Source organism: Mobula birostris, chromosome 7 (genome assembly GCF_030028105.1).
Source record: "Mobula birostris isolate sMobBir1 chromosome 7, sMobBir1.hap1, whole genome shotgun sequence".
NCBI classification, from domain to species: Eukaryota; Metazoa; Chordata; class Chondrichthyes; order Myliobatiformes; family Myliobatidae; genus Mobula; species Mobula birostris.
The window spans coordinates 128,381,388-128,406,704 of NC_092376.1; the positions used below are offsets into that span (position 1 = coordinate 128,381,388).

Genomic DNA, 25,317 nt, shown 5'->3' on the forward strand with positions numbered 1-25,317 from the left:
CTCACAGCTTATTTGTCACCAATAATCAGTGAGAAAAATCTCTGCTTTTTGAACACTGACACTATTTAAAAACTGTTCGTTCCAAGCCTTGTGTAGTTTCTAACAGCCACATAAATGCATGCGGCTCAAGTTAGTTAGAAATTGTTCAGCAACAATCTTCCATCCCAATTAAGTGGCATGGTGTCCCAAATAAGTGAAGGAAATCCTGGCTATTTTCGCAATCAGTTTTTGTTCTTTAAGAGCTGTCTCAAATAAGCAGCTACCGGACTAACCAATGACACAGTTAACCAGAATCCACTTTCATTTTATGACTTTTGTCTCCTTCCCTTCGTAAAGTGTGGAGTGACATTTGCAATTTTCCAGTCCTCTGGAATGATTTCAGAATTTAGTGATTCTTGAAAGATCACTACTTCTATCTGCAAAATCTCTTCAGCTATCCCTGTAGAGTAGTCCAAAGTTCAACTTAATTTTGGCACCGTACAATCCTGATATTCATTTTCTTGCTGGCATACTCAGTCATTCCATAACAGAATCCGTGAGAGTCCAGACCGACTTGGGCATTCAACTAGTGTGCAAAAAGACAACAAACTGTGATAAAGTAAAAGGACATAAATAATAACAGTAATAATAAATAAATATGCAAAAAATATCGAGAACATGTGAGGAAGAGTTCTTGAAGGTGAGTCCCATTTGTTGTTGGAACATTTCAGTGATTGGGCAAGTGAAGGTGAGTGAAATTATCCCCTCTGATTTAAGACCCTGATGGTTGAGGGGCAGTGACTGTTCCTGACCTTGGTGGTGTGAGTCCTGAGACTCTTGTAGCTTGCTCCTGATAGCAGCAGGGAGAGAAGGCAGCATGTCCTGGGTGGTGGGGGTCCCTGATGATGGATGCTGCTTTCCTGTGTCAACACTTAGTGTAGGTGTGCTCAGTGGTGAAGAGGGCTTTACCCATGATGGACTCTACCATATCAACTACTTTTTGTAGGATTTTCCATTCCAAGTGACTTATTTATATTTTAGTTTTTGAACCTAGTTTTTCAGGACCCTTGGGACTGTTGAAAAAGATGACTGAAATATCCTTAAGTTCCCCTATTATATTTTATCTTGCAGCTTGTCTACTGCACTCACAGAGTGTGTGTACAGGAATAGGCAGGGAATGAAACATCTTCTCAATAATCACCCAAACCAGAACCTTTCTGCAGGGCTTTTAATGAGAGCTCACTTGTGAACCGATACCGCTGTTTCGAGGGCAAATAAAGAGTGGATGGAGATAGATGCTTTTCACACTATGAGTTTCAAGTTGAATTCCAAGTTAAGCTGCGCAGGAAATGATGTAAAAAAACATTTTATGTACAGGACGTGATGTTCATGCAAAATGAACTGCATACAAAATGACTTGTGACTCTAGAGGCCAGAACAGCAGGTGTAATCGATTTAAATGTGATTGGATTTCCAGGCTATTACATGTATGTATTGCTACCTGGTGAACTGGCATGTGAAATCCACTAACTTGTATGTGTGCTGTGTGAAATTTATCACTAACCCTTCATAGCTGCAGTGCTTAATTATGGTGTTCCAATTAGAACAGTCAAAGCTTTCATAATAAGGCTTTTGGCTAAATTGTGTTAATTCTCATACAGTAAAACAATGTAATTCACCCAATATATTTTAGTTAATTTTTTTTGGAAGTTGAGCAGTACTGCTGTGCATTTTCTAGTGAATCTGATAAGTTGAAAGGAAGCAACACACTCAAAATGCTGGAGGAACTCAGCAGACCAGGCAGCAACTATAGAAAAGAGTGCTGTCAACTGTACTTTTTTTCCATAGATGCTACTTGGCCTAATGAGCTCCTTCAGCTATTTGTGTGTGTTGCTTGAATTTCCAGCATCTGCAGATTTTCTCTTGTTTGTAACTGAAAGGAAGCTTAGTGAGTAGGAAGGGAGCCCAGGATTGGGGCCCCACTGAGTCTGAAGGGAGCAGGCAGACTGGGGCACCAAAGATTGGAAAAAGCCTGTATCACCTGGTGAGTCAGATACTGAAACTTTGAAAATTCTGAATAGCCTGATAATGGATTATCAATAATTATTGATTCAGTGGAGAATCATAGCATGTCATAGAAGCTTTGAATTTGGCCTCGTGAGTGTGCCAAATCTGGTTAGAAATAGCCTGGTTATATCATTAGATCAGTTTTTATGAATATTAGGGTATTTATAATGTGATAAATCTATTCTGATCACCCAGATACATAGAAACGTGTGGTGTGCTGTGCTGTGGTGATCTTAAAAGTCTTTCAGCTCTGTAGTGGCAATTCTATTCTCGGAAATATGACCACAGATTTTGTGACTATTGAGAAATAAAATTTCTGTTAAATTTGCAGTTTCCAGTGAATCACAGTAAATGGGTATTTTTTTTCAATTTTGTATAGAAGCCAGCTCCCCATCAGATGAGTTGCCTGCTTTCTCAGAGGAAGGCTGCCATGCACCGTAATGCTGAGTAGTACCAGGACAAGCTGAGGAAATCAAAAATAGGCCCTGTAGTTCCGGAACGGGAAATCCTTCAGGATTTACTTCTGAATGGAAAGTTACTTTGTGTGGTCTTGGCCCTAAGATATGGCAGGTTTGCATCTCAAGTTCAGATTGTTAGAATTCTATAATGACAACAGGATGCATTGTTTCTATGAAGTGTCTCACAAAACCTCCAGCATCAAACTCTTTTGTTTCATACTCATTTGTACAGTTTGGGCCACACCAAGGGATGTAGGATGTGAATCAGATTTTACAGTTAATTACATCACTCATCTGTTTGAGTGCCTAAGTGTCCACAGCTGTAGAGATTTAGATTTTTGGACAACTGACAAGGCTTTGTATTGAATGGATAGGCCTTTTGGTCTGCAGCAACATTGTCCTAAGTACATACAGCATATACAGAATATGTAGGTAATTGCTTACATTTGTATATTGCCATAATCACCCTGAACATTAACTTTAGAGCTGTCTTTGGAGCCATTTCAACTCTTGTGGTCTTTGTTTTGTCTGTTGGATAAGGAGCAGTGAGCAGCGGGAACTGCACCAAGATTTTTGTTGGATAACTCTACATTTTGCTGGAATACAGTTATTATCTTAGTTGCAGTTAATGTAACTCTTAAAACTTTTTAAAATTGCTTTTATTTTGTTCACCTTTAGGACTCCTAAGGGATATCTTTTAAAAGCAAAATTATACTCCTCACATCGAAGATATAAATGAGCATGTCCTTTCAGGTACTCTGAGTCAATCCACAAGCTAACTATTCTCAGTGAAACAAATAAAGGGTAGTAAATGAATTAGGTATTAAGTTAAAGACCAGGACCTCCAGGGTTGTGATCTCAGGATTGCTACCCATGCCACGTGCTAGTGAGGTCAGAAATAGGAAGATTATAAAGTTTAACATGTGGCTAAGGGGTTGATGCAGGAGGGAGGGCATAGGACTTTTGGATCATTGGGCTCCCTTCCAGGGAAGGTGGGAACTGTATAGAGGGACGGTCCGGAGGGGGCCTAATATCCTAGTGGGAACAGGAAGGCTTAAACTAGAGTTGTAGGGGAATGGGGATCAGAACACTGGAACAGATAGTAGAGTAGTTGTGGAGAAATATGTTGTTAAGCCTAAGTACGAAGTCAGGAATAGAAAGGTCGAGCATGGTAGGATTAATGTTCTGAACTGTGTATATTTCAATGCAAGGAGTGTTGTAGGAAGAATAGACGAGTTTTGGCATGGATCAACACATAGAATTATGACACTGTAACCATTAGAGAGACTTGGTTGCAGGAGGTGGCAGAACTGGCAGCTCGATGTTCCAGGGTTCAGTTGTTTTATATGTGAGAGTGGGAGGATTAAAGGAGCAGGGGTGACATTAGTAGTCAGGGAAATGCCATGGTAGAACTGAGGAATAAAAGTATTGATCATATTCATGGGATTATATTATTAACCACCCAGCAGTCCACATGATTTAGGGGAGCAAATATGTAGAGAGATTACAGAATGTTGCAAGAAACATAAGGTTGTGGTAATAGGTGATTTTAACTTCCCATTTATTGACTGGGACTCCCATAGTGTAAAAGGGCTGGATGGAAAGAGTTTGTTAAATGTGTTCAGGAAAGTTTCCTTAATCAGTATGTACAAGTCCCAACTAGAGAGAGTGCAAGGGAATGAGACAGAACAGGTGACAGAAGTTTGTATAAGGAAAGACTTTGCATCTAATGATCATAATGCCATTAGTTTTAAGGTAATTATGGAAAAAGATAGTTTTGGTCTTTGGGTTGAGATTTTAAATTGGAGAAAGGCCAATTTTGATGGCTTCCAAAAGGATCTGACAAATCTAGATTGGGACAGGTTGTTTTCTGGCAATGGTGTACTTGGTAAGTGGGAGGCCTTCAAAAGTGAAATTTTAAGAGTATAGAGTTTGTGTGTTCCTGTCAGAGTAAAAGGCAAGGAAAGCAGGCTTGGGGAACTTTGGTTTTCAAGAGATATTGTGGCCCTGGTTAAGAAAAAGAAGGCGATGCCAATCAAGTATAGGCAGGCAGGAACAAATGAGGTGCAGTACTTAGGAGTATAAGAACTGTAAGAGAACACAAAGGAAATCAGGAGGGCTAAAAGAAGATTAGATTAGATTAGATTAGATTAGATTCAACTTTATTATCATTGTGCCAAGTACAGATACAAAACCAATGAAATGCACTTAGCATCTTACCAGAAGTGCAAAGAATAGTGTTATTTACAAAATAACTGTGAATAAAAAGTAAGTGCTACAGCACACAAATATAAATGTACTGAGACAGTACAATATGGGTGCAATACTGCTTAGCGCTGTGATGTGAGGTTCAGCAGGGTCATGGCCTCAGAAAAGAAGTTCTTCCTGTGCCTGCTGGTGCAGGAGCGGAGGCTCCTGTAGAGCCTACCGGATGGGAGGAGAGTAAGAGGTCCATGGTTAGGGTAAGATGCATCCTTGATAATGCTTTTTGCCCTACCCAGGCAGCGTTTATGGTAGATGTTTTCAATGGTGGGCAATTGAGTGCTGATAATCCGCTAGGCAGTTTTCACCACACGCTGGAGTGCTTCACGGTCCGATACGGGACAATTGCCATACCATACTGAGATGCAGCTGGTGAGTATGCTCTCAATGGTACAGCGGTAAAAGTCCATCAGTATCCTGAGACAGTGGTGAGCTTTCTTGATGCTCCGCAGGAAATAAAGGCACTGTTGTGCCTTTTTGGTCAGGATGGAGGTATTCAGGGACCAGGTGAGATCCTCGGAAATGTGGACACCAAGAAAAGAAGGCATGAGATTGCTCGAGCAGACAAGGTGAAGGAAAATCGCAAGGACTTATATGGTTATGTTAAGAGCAAAAGTATAGCGAAGGACAGAATTAGTTCTCTGGAAGATCAGAATGGTAATCTGTGCATGCAGCCGAAAGAGATTGGGGAGAAAGACACAGAATCTATAAATATGATTCAATGCAGTGGTGATGTCATAGACCATACACAGATTACAGCGGAGGAGGTGTTTGTTGTTTGAGGCAAATTAGGGTGGATAAATCTCCAGGGCCTGAAAGTGTGGGAGGCTGGTGCAGAAAATGCAGGAGCTCTAACAGATATATTTAAAACACCTAAAACACCCTTAGCGACGGATGAGGTGCCAGAGGATTGGAGGATTAAATGCAAGCAGGCTTTTTCAACTGAGGTTGGGTGAGACTAGAACTAGAGGTCTTGGGTTAAAGGTGAAAGGTGAAATATTTAAGGAGAATATGAGGAAAATCCTCTTCAGATTGTAGGCTCAAAAAACCAGGATGTAGCTGAGCTGTTCTGTTTAATGGATTCATTCAATTTTCCAATTACTTCCATTGTTATACAAATATTGGATCAAGATTGATCTAAGCATCAACTTGCAGAATGCGGTATAGAATAATAGCAGGCTTCTCATTGAAACAGGATCATAGATTTACCAGTGACACAGAAGGAAGACTATTTATCAATGATATCCAGTCAGTCCTTTCCCTCCCCATTTCCCATAGACTTGCAATTATTCATACAGGTAATTGGGACCTATCAGGAACAGTATGTTTTGGCCCAATTAAGCAATTCTCCCAATTAGCCAAAGTTTCATGGAGATTGTTTAAAAGGTATAAAAAAAAGTCAATTTACCATTTAACCGAGTAACAAATTATATGTTTAAATGAAATACAGAACACATTAGAATACTATCAATACTATTTCAGTACTATAAGCTGTATTAATTCCTATTAGTTCATCTAGTGCTAATAGCTAATAGCTGCTGTGTTCCTTTGACTGTAAATAAACAATCAGCGCAGGCACCTAGCGTACAGTAGATAATGAACTACCTTCATACAATGCTATTGACAATTGCATCCTCCAAATCTTATTTTTTATTGTAACATTCAAGATGATTGTCGATATCTTCAAATTCTTCATAGTCCCTAACTTGTTGAAGTAGTGAAATAGTTTCATTTTCACTCTAGCCCTTTCTGGCATCTCCAAGCCTGAATGCTTGAATCCACAGTGAGCAAAACAGTTCTGAGTTGTCTTACTGCTTATTTCTTGCCAACTATCAGTGACAAAAGTTGCTGCTTTTTCAACACAAGCACAGGGAAATGACACTATTTATAAGCTGCTCGCTCCAAGCACAGTGTAGTGTCTAACAGCCACACAAATGCATGCGTCTGATGCTAGTTCAAAATTGTTTGGCAACATCCTCCTGCTCCAATTAAGCATCATAATGTCCCAAATAAACAAAGGAAATCCTGGATATTTTTTCAATTAGTTTTTGTTCTATAAGCATTGTCCCAAGTAAGTGTCTATCCCCATTAACTGATGGCCCAATTAATTAGAATCCACTGTACTCAAGTTTTCCCTCCAACTTGAAACCGAGGTTAACTTTTGTTTCCAGCATCTTTATAAACAGATCACAACCCCCTTTCCTGTTATGTTCGTTGGCCTTTCTACTACACTTGCCTTGACTCAGATCTGCTGATTTCTTTGCTGCCACTATTCCTGCTCATTCAAAAGGCAATGAAGTCTTACTGAGGTTAATGAAGTGACAAGGTTATTGAACTGAAGCAATAATTACGTTTGTCTGGCCATACATGCTCTTGATTAACTGCTTTACCACTGACGTTAGATTCACTGGTCTTTACTTTCCAGGAGTATCTTTGGTTCCGTTCTTGAGCAACGGAACAACATTAGCTGCACGCTAGTCCTCTTGGTCCTCCCCTGTGGCTAGAGAGGATACGAAGATAATGGCCAAGGCTTCAGCAATCTCATCTCTTGCCTCTCTCAATAACCTTGGGTATGTCCCATCAGGACCTGGGGACTTATCCACCTTAATGCTCTTTAAAAGACCTCCTCCTTTACCTCAAAATGACGGAGCAAATAATACGGTCGGCACTGATTTTCTTATGCTCCATGTCCTCTCCTTGGTAAATACTAATATAAATTAATCCCGTCACTGTCTGTAAGGAGTTTGTATGTTCTCCCCATGACCATGTGGCTTTTTTTCTGGGTGCTCCAGTTTCCTCCTACAGTCCAAAGATATGACATTTGGTAGGTTAATTGGTCATTATAAATTGCCCCGTGATTAGGCTAGGGTTAAATTGGGAGTTTGCTGGGCAGCACGGCTTGAAGGTCCAGAAGGGCCTGTTCCATGCTGTAATTTCAGTAAATAAATAAATAAATAAATACTCATTAAGACAGGGGTCCCCAACCTTTTTGCATTGCGGACCGGTTTAATATTGACAATATTCTTGCGGATCGGCTGACAGGGGGATGTTCAAGTAGGGTTGCCAACTTTCTCGTTCCCAAATAAGGGACAAAAGTAGTAGTCAAATACGGGACACTTCTGTTTACCCCGAGAAAGACTACCATGACCATGAAGCTTTGTGCAGGCACCTCTGTGCGCATGTGTGTACGTGCCGATTTTTTTTTCTCTACAAATCGGTTTTGGCTTAATCTTCCCGATTCTGTTAAGTGAAACTACACTGTACATACATTATTTCTACTTTTTATAGGCTGTGTATTTATCATATCATTCCTGCTTTTACTATATGCGAGTGTTATTTTAGGTTTTATGTGTTATTTGGTATGATTTGGTAGGTTATTTCAAGTTCAACAGTGCATGACAGGGAATGAGAAAGGTGCAGCTGACCCATTATCGTTTCATATCGCCAAATCATATTCTTTCCTCGCGACCTGGTAGCATATGCGTTGCGGCCTGGTGGTTGGGGAACACTGTATTAAGGACTTCACCCATATCCTCCACATCCAAGCAAGTGTTCCTTCCTTTATCCTGAAATGGTCCCATCTTCTCCCTAGTTATCCTCTTGCTCTTGTTGCATGTATGTATAGAATGCCTTGGGATTCTCTTTAATCCTATTCTCCTATGACTTTCCATGGTGCTTCCTGGCTTTCCTAATTCCCACCTTGAGTTCTTTTCTGACTTCTTTATAATCCTCAAGGGCTCGGTTAGATTCTAGCTTCCTAAGTTTACATACTTTTCCTTTTTTATTTTGACTAAATTCATCTCTCCTGTTGACAGCCAAGGTTTGCTTAGCTTTCCGTCCTTCTGACTGGAACATAGATGTCCTATACTCTGTGCAGTAGGTCTGTAAACACCCTCCACATGTCAAATGTGGACCTGCCCAAAAACAGCTTCTCCAATTAAATCTCCCTAGTTCTTGCTACTGCTGTCATAATTTGTCCTGCTCTAATTTCATACTCTCCTGCAAGGTCTTTAAGCTACCTTAAAACATAAGGAGTTGAGGTCCTTTCCCTAACTGCTCACCCACCTGGCCAAGCTCATTACTTATCACCAGGTCGGTACAGACCCCTCCCCACTCTTGTTGGACTATCTAGATAGTACTTTAGATGTACTCAACAAATACTGCCCCATCTAAATCTCTTGCACTATAAAGGTCCTAGTTTATGTTAGGGAAGCTGAGGTCCCCCATGACAACAACCCTCTTGTTTGTACACTTTTCCCAAAGTCCCCATGGCTGTTGGTGAGGTGGGGTAGGTGGTGGGTGTGGAGTGGTGGTGGTATATAGCAGCGGTCCCCAACCACCGGGCTGTGGACCGGTGCTGGGCCACAAAGCATGCGCTACCGGGCCGCAAGGAAATGATATGATTTGGCGATAGGAGTCAGCTGCACCTTTCCTCATTCCCTGTCACGCCCACTGTTGAGTTTGAATGCACGCGAGGTCATTACGCACACGTCATCCATGTCAGCGCGGGAAGGAGATCAACTCCTCAAGCTTGCAAATGACGGTGGGCTGAAAAGTATGTTTGACATAACATCTCTGCTGGCATTCTGGATCAAAGTCAAGGCTAAATATCCTGAGATAGCCACAAAAGCACTGAAAACGTTGCTTCCATTTCCAACATATCTCTGCAATGAATGCAAGGAAAACTAAATTGCGGAATAGACTGGATATAAGGAACCCCCTTCGTGTATCGCTGTCTCCCATCACCTCTCGATGGGACTGTCTTGTTGCAGGAAACCAAGCCCGGGGCTCCCACTGATTCAGCGATATTGGTGTGTTGCAATGATTTTATATGTTCATACGGAGAAAATATGTGCTGTGTATTTAATATCCAAACGTTACTTAAAATGTTATAATGCAATTGACTTATATAACCATATAACAATTACAGCAGGGAAATAGGCGATCTCTGCCCTTCTAGTTGGTGCCGAACGCTACTCTCACCTAGTCCCAATGACCTGCACTCAGCCCATAACCCTCCATTCCTTTCCTGACTATATACCTATCCAATTTTTTTCTTTTTAAATGATAATGTCGAACCTGCCTCTACCACTTCTATTGGGAGTTCGTTCAACACTTACTTCAAGCTCCCCTGATAATTGACTTATCACTATATTCATGCGAGGAAAATATGCGCTGTGTTTAATATTAAATTCGTTAGATAAACCCTTTTAGAAACAAAATTGAGTGTATTAGCCACTTATCACCTAGATAGCATTCGTGATTAACACCCCCCCGAACAGAATCTCAAAAATAGGATTTGTAGAAAAAAATCGGCACATACACGCATGCGCACTGGTGCCCGCGCAAGGCTTCATGGTCATTGTAGTCTTTCTCGGGGTAAACCCAACGTATTTGACTACTACTCTTGTTCGTTGGCAGCCCTACCACCCCCTCCCCCCGGTCAGCCGGTCCGCAAGAATATTGTCAATATGAAACCGGTCCACAGTGCGAAAAAGGTTGGAGACCTGTGGTATATAGTACAGTCCCATCAGAGTGACGCATCTTTCCTATTTTTGATTTCTATCCAAATTGACCCAGTGAACGAGCCCTCCATTATGTACTCTCTGAGTGTAGCTGTGATACTGTCCCTGATTAGTAGTGCAACTGTCCCAGCCTGCCTTTAACCTACCTCTCTATCTTTTCTAAAGCCTCGAAACCCTGGGCAATTAAGTACCCATTCCTAACCCTCTCTCAACCATGTAATGGCCGAGAGCAGGAGTGCAGAGTCCTTGAAACTGAGTACCTAGGTTGTGTTTAGTGATCAGTTCAGTACTGTGGTGAATGGTTCAGGAGCCTGATAGTTGAAGGCTAATATCTGTTGCATTGTTGGCTATCTTGAGTTAATGAGAAAATTTCACTTTTGACTACCCTCCTACCAGGTTATCATTAGAAGAACTTATTCCTGTAATATTTAGTGTCAGTGGTTTTATTTAAATTCTAGACTTTTGTCTGTGACCATCCTTGGAACAAATTTTGCATGTCTATCATCACCCAAAGGATACATTTCTCAGTTGTTGAGATTTATTGGGCTCATTTTTCCTTTCAACTTGTAACTTTAATCTGGGGTAATTTATACTCTTCCTGTCAGCCTAGACCATTCAATTAAAACAGACAGACATGAATATCAGAAAAGTTTAATATATGAAACATTCCCTGAAAATTTGTCATGTGCTGCAGTGGCTCTCAAATCAAAATGTCTTCACAATACTTGAGACAAGGATGAGATTGTTTCAAGTAGGTTAGCTCATCAGCTTTGACTTACACATGATGGCAAAAATATTTACTGGCAACCACTGTGGCTTACTGTATCTTTAATCTTTAGTCAATAGAAACGTGCTTCTGCCTGCCAGCGTTTCTCGGTTTTGTGAAATAATCTAAAGACCACCACGCTAAACAGAGCCTACTAGTAGATTAGTTCCTGGAATATTAGATTTACTTTGCCATATGGTAGACACAACCCTAAAAGGCTTGTTGATGCGTGTCTTTCTTTAATGAAAAGCATGTGAAGAGTACAGCTGAGACTCACAATTTGTGTGTTTTCAACTGTTGGACACTTACAACTTTTTGTTCGATTATACCACTCTTGTAAACTTGTAGTCTTTCTGTTTAGTTTCAGAAGTACCTCAGCAGCATGCAAATTTGCTTCAGCTAGTGCTAATGCCACCTTGATCAAAGTGCATCAAATTGACATTTATTTGTGACGCAAATACCAAGCTAAAAACTTAGTTCAGTTTGACAGATTTATTTTACGTTTAACTCCGTAAGCAAAAGTTCGTTATTGTAGTTGAGTTCATATCGTATACCCACTTTATACTTTCTATTTCAAATGAGGAATTGTACTTGAGGAATATTGTGATTTTTAGCTTGGCTTAAATATGTCAATGTGGCACCAGTTGGCTACCTCTGAAGGGCTGCCAATGCAGTTGAGTCATATTAGCTGTGACACAGAGGTCTGTTCATCCCTGTTGGTTATTTTATTAAACTAAAAATATGAAATTCTTTAAAAAATAAACATTGGAATGAAACATTTCTAAGGTTGTGTGTAAGTCTGCCAATTGGAGTGATTGCTGTGAAAATGCTATATTTTATAGATTCCCCTTGCATTTGCCTTCGAGAGTTTCATTCTGCTCTTTTTTCTCTCCAGAGAGTGCTGGTTCCTGCTCAAATACAGTTCCATGAGTACTGATTTATCTCATGTACAATGCCAAGGAATTGTCTGTAAGATGTTAGTGGAGACACTGAGTGTTGGTAGCCATTCAGTGGTGGAGAAAAAGTGATCTAATCCTAGTTCTTTTCATTCCCCTTACATCCACAAGTGAACTTTCCAGTATGAGTCACTGGCAATCAAAGAAGAGAAGGGATCGTTGCTAACTTTTTCCCATTGCTTGCTTCACAGTCCCAGCGATCACTTACATTGTCTGAAGTGCGGCTTCTGCTCGTTCTTAATTGGGAAAACGAATGCCTTAATTAACATTGACTGGAAGCTAGAAATGTCTCAATGAGGTTTTAGAGTTGAGGACAGGAAAATAATTGAAATTGGTTTGATGTTTCTGTAGACATGAGTGTCAGTCGAACACCTTGGAAGCACTTGGCAGGTTAGTCAGCATCTGTGTCGGAAATTTTCGTCAATGTTTCAGGTAAAACCATCTGAGTCATTTTCATGATCCTTTGAAAGAGGTTTAGATTAATTTAGTTAGATCAACTTCATCAGTTCAGACTTAAAATTACATGTCATAAATATCTCCAAAAAGTGGCAGGAATGTAGATGTTCATTAAGGAGAAGAAGAGGTAACTACGTTGTGTTGTGGATTGATCTCCAAGTACCCTCTTAAGGAACCATCTATCACTGTTTCCCTTTGTATCAATTCCCTCCGAAGCTACCTCTCCTCTCACTGCTGGAGTCCATGCGTTTTGTTATTTTTAGGACGTATTCTGGGACCACGAGAGACTTGAACAGTGTTGTGTTTGGACTGAGAAGTAGGAGTTTATTCACCAGGGTCAGTAGTACAAAAGTGTTGAATGCTGGATTGAAATCTAGAAACAGTATTCTGACATAGGTGTCCTTGTTTTCTAGGTGTGTCAGTGCCAGGTGCATGACTCATGCTGTGGCATCTTGTCATAGGGTGGTTCTGTCGGTAGGCATATTGGTGAGTGTCCAGTGTGGCAGGGATGGAGTTTTTGACGCGTGCCACGATCAGCCGTTCAAACCGCTTAATGATGTTTGATGAAATTGAGCCTTGTTTGACCTTGGTTCAATGAAGAGTGCAGAATGGCTTGTTGGGAACAGTACTGGCCATCTTTGAAATTGAGGTGCCAACCTGGTGAAATTGTAATATAGGGAAACGTTAGTGCTAAACGGTGAAAGTAGTGTGAAGCAGACTGAGCTAAACAAATTCAGAACCAATGTTCAAAGTTTTACCACCCGTAGTTGTGAATGATTGCAGACAATTAAATAACTTCAAGGACATCCAATTCTCAATTGAAAATGTATTCTGTTCTTTTGTTCTTCCAAAATGATCAGCTGCGCATTTTTCTTCATGGGAGTTTTCAGGGCATAGGAGCCGTATGCAAAACTGCTTATATTTCTGACCTGTCCTATTAGCCCTGTATCTCTGTATCTCCCCGTCCTGTAGCTCTTTCACCAATCAACTTCTCAGCTCTTTACTTCATCCCTGCCCCTCCTGGTTTCACCTAGTGTTTCTTCCTCCCCTTCCCCCCCCCCCCCCCATCTTTTAACTCTACTCCTCATCTTGTCTTCTCCAGTCCTGTTGAAGGGTCTTGGCCTGAAATGTCAACTGTACTCTTTTTCGTAGATGCTGCCTGGCCTGCTGAGTTCCTCCAGCATTTTGTGTGTGTGTGTGTGTGTGTGTGTGTGTGTGTGTGTGTTGCTTGGATTTCAGCATCCGCATACTTTCTCCTGTTTTTAATTGTAGGTTGTTGTTTTATTGTTGCTGTCAACTTCCAGCAATGTGCAAGACAACTGGATTTGTTTTCCTGTGACTCAGCGATAGAGGGGAGCGCCTGTGTCATTGACTGGTTATTCTCCAGACTGGAGTGACATTTTAAAAAGTGTTACCATTAACTTGTGCCACTGGGATGATGTTTTTATCATCTCTTTAAGTGACGCACTCAGCTTTTCATCAGAATCTGAGTACTGTGGATGCATAAATAATTTTCTAAACATATAGAGGCCTCTCTTAGTGGGTGAGCACTATTTTACTGTATTAGCGATCATAAGTAACCACATATGCAGAGAGGTAAATGTGTTATAAATTACATAGATTAATCCATGGCCTCCTCTACTGCCACAGTGTGGACACTCTCAGGTCAGAGGAGTATTTTATTTGGGTAGTCTCCAATCTGATAGCATGGACATTGATTTCTCCAACTTCCATTAATTTCTCTTCCTCCTTTCTCTCCTTTTCATTCCCCACTGTGGCTGTCCTTTTACCCCTTCTCTTCTCCTCCCCTGCCTAAAACCCTTCTGGTGCCTCTCCTCTTTCCCATTCCCACATGGTCCCCACTCTCCTCTACTATCAGTTTTCTTCTTCTTCAGCTCTTTACCCTTTCTACCTATCACCTATCATCTCCCAGCTGCTCACTTCATCTTCCCTCCCCCACCCACCTACTTTCCCCCTCACCTGTCTTCACCTATCATCTTCCAGCTTGTACTTTTAACATCCCACCTTCTTTTTCTGGCTTTTTCCCCCCTTCCATTCCAGTTCTGATGAAGGGTCACGGCCCAAAACATTACCACTTCAATTCCTCTCCATACATACTGCCTGATCTGCTGAGTTCCTCCAGCATTTTGTGTGTGTTATTCTTGATTTGAAGCATCTGCAGAAAATTTCATGTTTACAGACTATCGGGGTGATTTTTTTCCCCAAGTTCCACTGTATGTAAGCTGGATAATGTGCATATTGTCTAATAAATTGAAAACTGTGAGAACTTGGAAAACTTTTGGTGGAGTTAGCTAATTAAAGTTATATTTGGCATTTGTATATAAGTTTCAGGCAAACCATTGCATAAATTTTAAATTCTGTATGGACATGCAGTTTTGTATAAAGACCTCTGTTCTATACTGAGCTAGAATTACTCCATTGACATGAAATAAATATAAATTAAGATACTTACTATCCTAAATATCATTATCATCATCATCAGGTGCCATGCCCAGTTTGAGCTTTGACTACCATGGCCCACACACTCCTGTTTCAGGTCAAGTGGTTCTATTCATTGGTATTCATTTCCAGTTCTCTGGCCGCTGTCTCCATCATCATTTGTCTTTGCCTCCCTCTTGTTTTCTTCCCTTCAATCTTTCCCATAATTACCGAGCAATCTAACTCATCTTTCCTAATCACATGTCCAATGAAGTTACGTTGCCTTTTCATGATCTCATACATTATTTCTCTTTTTGTGTTTGCTCTGTTCATGACATCCTCGTTGGATATTTGTTTCATGCATGATATTCTTTGCATCCTCCTCAAAAACCACATCTCTGCTGCTACAATTCATTTCCTCATGTTACTAGATATTGTCCAATATTCTGAGCCGTATAACATAACTGGATAAACGTAACATTTCAGTACTCTGAGGCGAGTTGTCATGCCTGGTTAAGTATTGGTCAGTATACCCTTCATTCTCGTAAAGGTGTCTTTTGCCATCCCTATTCTTCTTTTGATGTCCAAGTCGCACCTCCATCTGATGTCAAGTCAAGTCACTTTTTGTTGTCATTTCGACTATAACTGCTGGTACAGTACACAGTAAAAACAAGACAACTTTTTTCAGGACCATGGTGCTACATGAACAATACAAAAACTGCACTGAACTACTTAAAAAAAAACGCAAAACTACAGTAGACTACATACCTACCCAGGACTGCATAAAGTGCACAAAACAGTGCAGGCATTACAATAAATAATAAACAAGACAATATGCACATTAGAGGGCAGTAGGTTGGTGTCAGTCCAGGCTCTGGGTGTTGAGGAGTCTGATGGCTTGGGGGGAGAAACTGTTACATAGTCTGGTCTTGAAAGCCCGAATACAGGTACTTCGGTGTCTGTTGCTGGATGGCAGGAGGGAGAAGAGTTTGTATGAGGGGTGCATGGGGTCCTTCACAATGATGTTGGCTTTACGGGTGCAGCATGTGGTGTAAATTTCTGTAATGGCGGGAAGAGAGACCCTGATGATTTTCTCAGCTGACCTCATTTTCCACCTCAAAACTAGCGTAGAAGTTATTCAACACATCTGGGAGGGAGGCATCACTAGCACAGGCAGGTGATGTTGTCTTGTAGTTGGTGATGTCCTGAATGCCCTTCCACATGCGCTGCGTGTCGCCGCTATCCTAGAAGTGGTTGTGGATTCGCTGGGTGTGTGCATGCTTTGCCTCGCTGATGGCCCGGGACAGTTTGGTTCTCGCTGTTGTTAGGGCTGCCTTGTCGCCTGCTCTGAAGGCGGAGTCACGGGTCCTCAGCAGTGCATGCTCCTTCTTGGTCAACCATGGCTTTTGGTTAGCGCGTGTAGTGATGGTCTTGGCCATAGTGACATCATCAATCCACTTGCTGATGTGGCTAGTCACTGATGCCATGTACTCCTCTAAGTTGGTAGAGGAGCCAGCTTCCTAAGTAGCAAAAGTTCTGTACTTGTTTTATGTCTTCCCCATTTATTCTCAGCCTGCAGATAGGATTCTCCTTCTTTTTGGATATCACCGTACATTCTGTCTTTTTGTAATTGATAGGTAGGCCCGTTTTTGCACTTTCTTCAGCAATTATATCAATTAAGTTTTGTAGTTCTTCATCTGTACTTGCAATTAACACAGTGTCGTCTGCATATCTGAAATTATTGATGTTTTCACAGCCAACTTTGATTTGCAAGATGTCTCTTATTTTTTGTAATATTGTTTCACTGTACACATTAAATAAATCAGGGGAGAAAACACACCCTTGTCTAACGCCTCTCTTGATTTTTGTAAACTGACTCACTTTTCCATCTATTCTTACAGCGGCAGTTGGTTCCCAGTATGGATTTCTGATTAGGCCGAGGTCTTTCGAATCTAGATCTGGAGTTTTCTATAATATTTCAAATAACTTATTGTGCTTCACTTTATCAAATGCTTTTGTGTAGTCGATAAATAAACAGATCCTTCTGTACTTGAATAGCTCATTCTGATAGTATCCTTAACATCAATATTGTGTTTCTTGTACCTTTGTCTTTCACAAAACCACATTGTTCTTTGCCTATTTCAGCTTGTATCTTACTTTTAGCTCTTGTCATCAAAATTCTTAGAAGTATCTTGGTGATATGAGTCATTAAACTTATGGTCCTATGTAATTCACATTCTATTGCTCCAGCTTTCTTAGGAAGAGTGATAAATACAGATTTTTTTCATCTCTTCTGTTATATTAGCTTAAATATACTGTGCATAAATATCCAGTAGCTACTTACTGCCTTATCAAGATTTAGAAATGTTAGGATGAGAAAATCATGCCGATAGCTCTAATCAGTATCAGGTATTCTCAGAACAACAGGAGTTTCTCTTTTGAGAATAATCTTCAAAAGTCTTTTCCTTGCTAGCAATTTGTTTTTGAAGTATATCATTCATTTGAGCTGGGAATTGCTTCCAGAACATGAATAAAAAGGAATGAAAGATATACTTCAAAAAATGAGCTGGAGATTATTTGCGAGTTCAGAATTTATAGTATCTCCCCCATTGCCACATTTTTGTGGATCATGTATTGCATTTCTGGTCAATGGTCAACCCCAAGCCCGACTCCCTCCTCACACCAGATGATAACAGTGGAGGTATTATGTATTAATATTTTCCTTTTTGTAATGTGTTATCCTTATGGTCTTGCTGAATGAAATGAGTACTGTATCATGAATTGTTTCTACAGAATGGGGCATGGAATCAATGTACATGGACAAGGATGGTAAAGTAGCTTAAAAAAGATTAAGATTAAAGTCTGTCACGAACCTTGTGGCCCATCAGGCCGGTGCTTATGCCAGTTTCTGTGGCATTCTCAGCTGGGTTGACTGGAGCATTGCGTGGTTAAGTGCCTTGCTCAAGGACACACATGCTGCCTCAGCCGAGGCTCGAACCCACGACCTTCAGGTCGCTACTCCAACGCCCTAGCCACAGAGCTTAAAAAAGAACAATTATGATATTGAATGGTGATTTCTTCAAAAGAATTGGAATCAAATTGTCAACATGTCTGCTATGATATGGAGCTAAATTTTCACCTAGATCCCTGGCAAAATGAGTTCAATTTCTAAGTAAAGTTGAAAGTTCAAGGTAACTTTATTTTCAAGGTACATATATGTCACCATATACTACCTTGGGATTCATTGTCTTGCAGGCATTCACAGTAAATACAAAGAAACAGAATAGAATCAATAAAAAACTGCACACAAAGACGGACAAACATCCAATGTGCAAAAAAAGCACACACAAAATGCTGGAGAAACTCAGAAATTTAGCCAGTGTCTATGGAAACAAATAAACAGTCAATGTTTCGGGCCGAGACCCGTCTTCAGAACTGAGAAGGAAAGAGGAAGAAGCCAGAATAAAAAGGTGGGGAATAAAAAGGTGGGGAAGAAAAAGGAGGCTAGCTGGAAGGTGGTAAGTGAATGGTCAAGGGCTGGAGAAGAAGGAATCTGATTGGAGAAGAGAGTGGACCATAGCAGAAAGGGAAGGAGGGGAGGACCCAGGGGGTAATGATAGGCAGGTGAGAAGAGATAAAAGGCCAGAGTGAAAGACCTTTGTAATTTCATCTTGTTCCTCATAATTTATTTTGCTTTTCAACATACTGCCATGTCTTCCACCATAAACACGAACATTTGGGTATGCACAAGGTTTCTGAGAATGTGTTGGCTGTAATTAAGTTTAATATTTTGTAAGCCAGTTAGCAAATTTTACTCTTTTTAAACTGGTCTCAAAAGATATCAGGGTCACACTACTTCTTGCTTGAACGTAATTCTCCAGTAGTAATAAGGAAGGAAAAAGTGGCAACAAAATGAGGCTGAGGCTACGTCCACACTAGACTGGATAATTTTGAAAACACCGGTTTCGAATGAAAACGACAGGCGTCCACACTAGGCGTTTTTCAAAATATCTGTGTCCACATTTAATCGAATATTTGGGCAAATCTACTCCTACTGGGCATGCGCAAACACATCTACAGAAAACAAGCGAAGAGGAAACGGTGTAATATTTACGTTTCCGTGGTGACGTTGTGCTATTTCCATTGGTCAAAAACTAGAGTACCAACAACAGCGAAAGAAAGTTTTCAACAATGTTTTTGAGGAATACAAAGAAAACCTCCGCTGGAAAAAGCAGACCGGACTTCTTCGTTTAGACAGAGAATGAAGTTGAACTGTTTCTGCGAGTTACAAACAACTACAAAGTCAGCAAAGCAGTGGAGAACGTGGAGATATTTAACTCCAAACAAGCTACTAACGAAGACAATAAAGTAAACAACACACGCATGAAGCCGTCCTCTACCCAAGATCAACAAGAGAGTGGAATCTTCTGCTGCCAGGCCTGCACAGTATTTCTGACATTAATATTTTTAGAGATAGACTCAATCAAATCAATTTAGGCGATCTAGTCAAAAAAGCTCACATTACAATTTAACTCTCACACCGTTCACACCAACTGCGCGTTATAACAGCCGTCTGGCAGTGCTTGCGCAGTACCAAGCAGAAGTAGAAAAAGCATTGTTGTTTTGGTGTTGTCCTGACAGCGTTTTGAAATATCTCCATTTACCCGGGAGGCGGGCTGAGAAGATGGCGCGCCTGCGTGTGCGCAGCCCTCCGGTGAAAAACGATATCGTATCTGTTAAATAGGGGCCGTGGACAATTCTGATTTGATGGAAAATGGACGTGAAAGCACAGGGAAACATCTGGAGAAATTTCTGAAACGCCCGTAAGCTGCTGTCGTTACTGTGTGGTCGGGAATCTTTCGGAGAGTAGGCCTCAAAATCCCCGGCCTTGCCTGCTTTTGGCCACCGGGAAGGAGGTTGAATCGCTCGGATAGAGATGGCGCTCAGTACTTGGTGTCGGAGAGCTGATCAGAGCTCGAAGTTTTTGGATGACTCAGAGTCGGATTGTGGTTGGCATGGCAGGGTGAGTTTTTCTTCCTTCTCCCATCTGCGTGAGATGTGGGAGATCTGAGAAACTTTGAACTTTACTGTGCTCATGGACTTCTTCATCAAGTTATGGTATTGTTACACTGTTCGTAACTATATGTTATAATTATGTGGTTTTGTCAGTTTTTTCAGTCTTGGTTTGTCCTGTGTTTTGTGATATCTCACCGGAGGAAATAATGTATCATTTCTTAATGCATGCATTACTAAATGACAATAAAAGAGGACTACATGTCTTCATAATCATCATACCCTGTCCCCACTACAACGCACAACAATCATTTTCAAATTTACACACTCTGAGAGTGGTTCAGAAAAGCTCCATTTTCGGGGGATGAAAACACCGTTTCAATGTGGACGGAGGGTCAAAACGAAGAGAAAAAGCTTTGTTTTCAAAATTATCCGGCGTAGTGTGGACGTAGCCTAAGTTCAGGATTCTCAATCATTCTCTTGTGCATTGAATAGGAGAGAGAGAGTCTATGCACAATGCTAGCGAAAGTGCAATTAACTCTATTCATTCAGACATAATCGTTGATTAAAGGGAATTAATCGTATTAGATTGGTTGGATAGGTGGGTGGGTGAATTCTTTCCAGCCATGAATTTCAGGTGTTGTCAGTTTAGAGTGTATAAACTGGCTAGTTGGTGACTGAATTTGCTAATCATGGAGAATCAGCTTGGAGTAACTTCCTTCGTCACTTGAGTGATTGCACAACTAATCAAAGAAAACAAAGCTCTCAGACCATACTACACATCTAATCAAGGCTAGTGGTGAATACCCAGGTAATTGACAGACAAGGGCTGGTAAACACCTGAACACTGATCATGAGTGGAAAAGCTCAAGTCAAGTTTATTGTTTTTTTAACTCTATGCATGTATACCAGACCAGGGTGTAAAGCACAGTAGTAAGTGTGCTCAACCAAATATTTTGCATGCGTTCTGCTCAAACTGCTGCTTAAGGGCTCCATAATTATGGATACTTGATAATTTATACTATGCATCTTAATGTGATTTACACATGGAAGAGGGAATTGAAGCAGACAACAGCCTCCCCGAAGTTGAAATTGTGGTAAAACTGTAACCCAGCGATGTGGAGAACTGCTTAAGAAAATCCTGTCCAGGATCTATTGTGAGTTATTACTGCTACTAATTACAACTGATACCCAGAAACCAATAACATTACTTGGCTCTAGACCACTCTGTTGTCTTCAGTGAAACACAGATTGCAGTCACTGAGCAATGCAGCATGGAAGCAGGGCTTTCAGCCCAGTGTCTGTGCTGGTGATCAATTATCTATATCTAGCAACACCATGAGCCAAAGTGCCTGTTCCTGTGCTGTTCTGCTTTATGTTCTATTAATCCCATTTTCCAGAACTTCACCAGTAGCCTTCTATGTCATTGCTTCAAATTCTACTGTGAATTTTTCTTGTATGCTGTGAGAGTATTTCCCTCCATCACCCCTCTGTAAATGCCTGCAACGAAAATGAATCTCAAGTCAGGAAATGCATACTTTGATAATAAACTTAATTTGAACGTTGAACTCAAGCAACACCTTTCAAATTACAGCCTCCTTTGGCTGCAGGTGTTCTTCCCCAAGTCTCCTCTAAATCTCTGATTATAGCCATCGCTGATAAGCTGCAGAGTCACACAAACTTACTTGTCTATTACTCTAATAATGTATACCTGTCAGGTTATATGCTCAGCTCCCAAGCCTATCCAATTCAAGTTGTTTTCATGATTGGTACCCAAGGTATAAATGGCCTGAACATTAGCTTTTTGCTGCAGCAGCACAGTACATTATCCTAGTCCAACACAGTTTTTGCTCACAAATGAAATACTTCACTGAGACAACATACTAGTGAATCTCCTTTATACCCTCTCCAATGGCATCATAACTTTCTTACAGAGAAGTGAACAGAACTGTCCACCATAATCTTAGCTGTAGCCTGACATCTTACACAGTTGTAGCACAGCCTTCCTTCTTTTCTTCTCTGCATGCCCTCTTAATTAATTTATCTTCATTCCAATTGCTGTTGCCTTTGGGGATCCCTGGATATGGACATCAAGGCTGCTTTGTCCCTCAGTTCCACTTTGAGTCCAACTGTGTATATTCTGTCTTTATTAGCTCTCCCAAAATGCGTCAGCTCACATTTTTCAGGGTATTACCATTTCCTTGCCCATTCAATCAACTTAAGCCATAGACTGCCAACAGCATGACTAGTATTTGTGTCATCTGCAAATTTACTCATCATTCATATTCAATGGTATGATGGAGAGGAAGTGACAGTAGTTTCCTCCGATGTAACAGAGCAGAATGTTAAAGAAAAATAGATTTTGTAGCTCTCTTACTTTCTGACAACATTTATCTGGAGGTGCTTAGCCATAAGCAGTGAATTAATTGTCCTTTTCAGATAATTTTCTTATCCATAGATGGAAGAGAAAATGGCCATATGTACATCTTCAACATATTCTCTAATGGTATCTGTGTATCTATGTATAAAAGACATGGAACATTCAAAATGAATTAAATAGCCTGTCTGCATGACCTCATGTTTTATTCGTTGAAGTTGTTGGTTTGCAGATGCTTTCTGATTTACCACTTCTTTGCAACTGCCTTGCAGGAGGGTAAGTGGGCTCTTTAATGAGTATTTGCTACAAATATCTTTGTATTGAGTAGTTGGCCTTTTGAAAATATGGAGTCATTGAGCTATATAGCATGGCAGCAGGCCATTCAGCCCATGCTAACCCATCATTTGCTGGCTATCCATTAAACAATGAAATTATTTGTTCAGGCCAATGAAGTGTTCCTAGCAAATAATTTAAAGCAGGGATGGACAAGTAGTTGAATATGTTTTGCATGACTGGATCAGTATGCAGTTCTTCCCAATGTAAACACGAAATAATTTAAACATATGACAGCTTAAATGAAGTATGTTGATGCAAAGAATGGGGTTTCTTTGCTCCTAACGTTCAGGATATGACTAAGAGCTGCTTATGTATGTATGCCATTTGCTGAAATGCTGCTGTCTGTTCACATTGCAGGTAAAATCCTCTTCCGGCGAAGTCACATCAGGGATGTTGCAGTAAAGCGGCTGAAGCCCATAGATGAATACTGCAGGGTAAGTAACAGACAACCTCTGGAGGAAAAAAACCAGAAGATCTTGAGTTCATTTCTTTTTTTCCCCATCTTTGTTTGGGACAGGAGTTTGTTTATGTAGTCAGACTAGAGTTGAGGTTTAGTACGTAGCAGACAGGAAAGTGCAATGGTAAAGTTCTGTCCAAAATCATAGATGTGCCAAGTCTGTCCCAAAAATACACAAATGTACTCATATATTCAGTTACTTCCATTAAAAACTAATTTAATAAATATCAATGCGGTTTTGTTTCTGGATGTGAAAGAAGAATAAGTTTATTCTACAACTGCATGTCCTATCTGCATATCATGGAATTTAATTTTCCTCTGTTTTAGGATGCAAATGCTAATTTATGAAAACTTTTAAGATTTATACTCTAAATGCCAATTCAAGTTATCTGAGTTACTTGGACAGCAGCAGTGAAGGGATTTTTTGCAAGAATAGTTACTCAAATCTGCCACCTCAGAATCAGAACCAGGTTTAATATCACTGGCATATGTTGTGAAACTTGTTTGGTGGCAGCAGTACATTGCAATACACAATAATTTTTAAAAACTATAAATGACAGTAAGTATATATATATATAAATTAAACAAGCAGTGCACAAAAAGTGAGAGGAAAAAACAGTGAGGTAGTGTTCATGGTTTCATTGTCCATTCAGAAATATGGTGGCAGAGGCGAAGAAACTGTTCCTGAAACATTGAGTCTGTGTCTTCAGGCTCCTGTACCTCCTCCTTGATATTAGCAATGAGAAGAAGGCATGTCCAGGGTGATGGGGATCTTTAATGATGGATGCTGTCTTTTGAAGGTGTCCTTGATTAGATTAGATTACAAACGTTGTAGGTTAGATTCAACTTTATTGTCATATTGCCGAGTACAGATACAAAGCCAATGAAATGCATTTAGCATTTGACCAGAAATGCAAAGGATAGTGTTATTTACAAAATAACTGCGAATAAAAAAAGTGCTACAGCACACAAATATAAAAGTACTGAGACAGTACAATATGGGTGCAATACTGCTTCGCGCTGTGATGAGAGGTTCAGCAGTGTCACAGCCTCAGGGAAGAAGCTCTTCCTGTGCCTGCTGGTGCGGGAGCGGAGGCTCTTGTAGCATCTGCTGGATGGGAGGAGAGTAAAAAGTCCATGGTTAGGGTGAGATGCATCCCTGATAATGCTTTTCACCCTGCCCAGGCAGTGTTTATGGTAGATGTTCTCAATGGTGGGCAATTGGGTGCTGATAATTGGGTGGGGGGGGGGCTATAGCATGGGTACCATGATGGAGCAGGTTGAGTTTACAACTTTCTGCAGCTTTTGCAGTTCCTGTGCAATGGCCTCTCCTTACTAGATGGTAATGCAACCAGTTAGAATGTCGTCTGGTGCATATGGATAAAAAATACACTTGATTAAACATGTTTAATCCATGGGCAAGAAATAAAGAAGTATCATGAAACTAATCAACCTGAATGCTGCATTGGACACAATATTCTCCAGTGCCTCTCCTTCGGCATTCAACTTGATGTGACTTCTCTCTGGTTCTTTTCTTTATTTGTCCAATCACAACCAGGGCAATTACAAACACTGCTCTCCGTTCTCGTGCCGTCTGTCCTTAGTTCTCATTTGTATGCTTCTGCCAATGTTATCCCAGATACCATTGTCATGTTTCACAGACTGGTGTCACATATCTCTCACCATTGTCTTTCTTCACCCTTGAGTAGTCACATTGCTTGTTTAACAACCTGCATAGCTAAATATTGGGAAGTTCAAAGCCTTTATTTATATACTCTGTCATCTGTGGCCTACTGACTCTATTCTTCTCTTTGAAGACTTGACAATCCAGGAACTTTACATCTTTTTTTAATACTGAGTCAAGCTCTTGAACACATTTTTACCTGATCACTAAGGCTGACATTATCTTCATTTATTTTGTGTGTCCCTGATCCAACCATAGCTCATCTACTGCAGAAACCTTCACCCATCCTTTTGTTACCTTTGAACTCTCCTTGTTTTTGGATTCTTTTTCAAAGTTCAAACTTCAAATAAATCGAAGTACATGTATGTCACCATATACAACCCTGAGTACAGTTGCTATAACTACAGAACAGGTTCTTAGGTAGCTGTATGGTCTGAAGATAGTTAAGTCACCTGGACAAGATGGACTATAACCCCAGTGAAAGAGGTGGCTGCGGAGACTGTGGAGGCATTGGTAATGATTGTAGAAGAATCACTTGATGC

At 40.5% G+C, this 25,317-nt stretch overlaps 1 protein-coding gene across 6 annotated transcripts in view; it reads left to right on the plus strand.

Annotated features, from left to right (window-relative positions):
- The window catches only part of sh3pxd2b (SH3 and PX domains 2B), a 318,737-nt gene that overhangs the window by 133,282 nt on the left and 160,138 nt on the right, over positions 1–25,317 (plus strand). For all 6 annotated transcript variants that reach the window (XM_072263727.1, XM_072263730.1, XM_072263725.1 and 3 more), the window contains exon 4: positions 22,992–23,068. In XM_072263727.1, the coding sequence (XP_072119828.1) occupies positions 22,992–23,068 (77 nt within the window). The remainder of the gene's footprint in view (positions 1–22,991; positions 23,069–25,317) is intronic.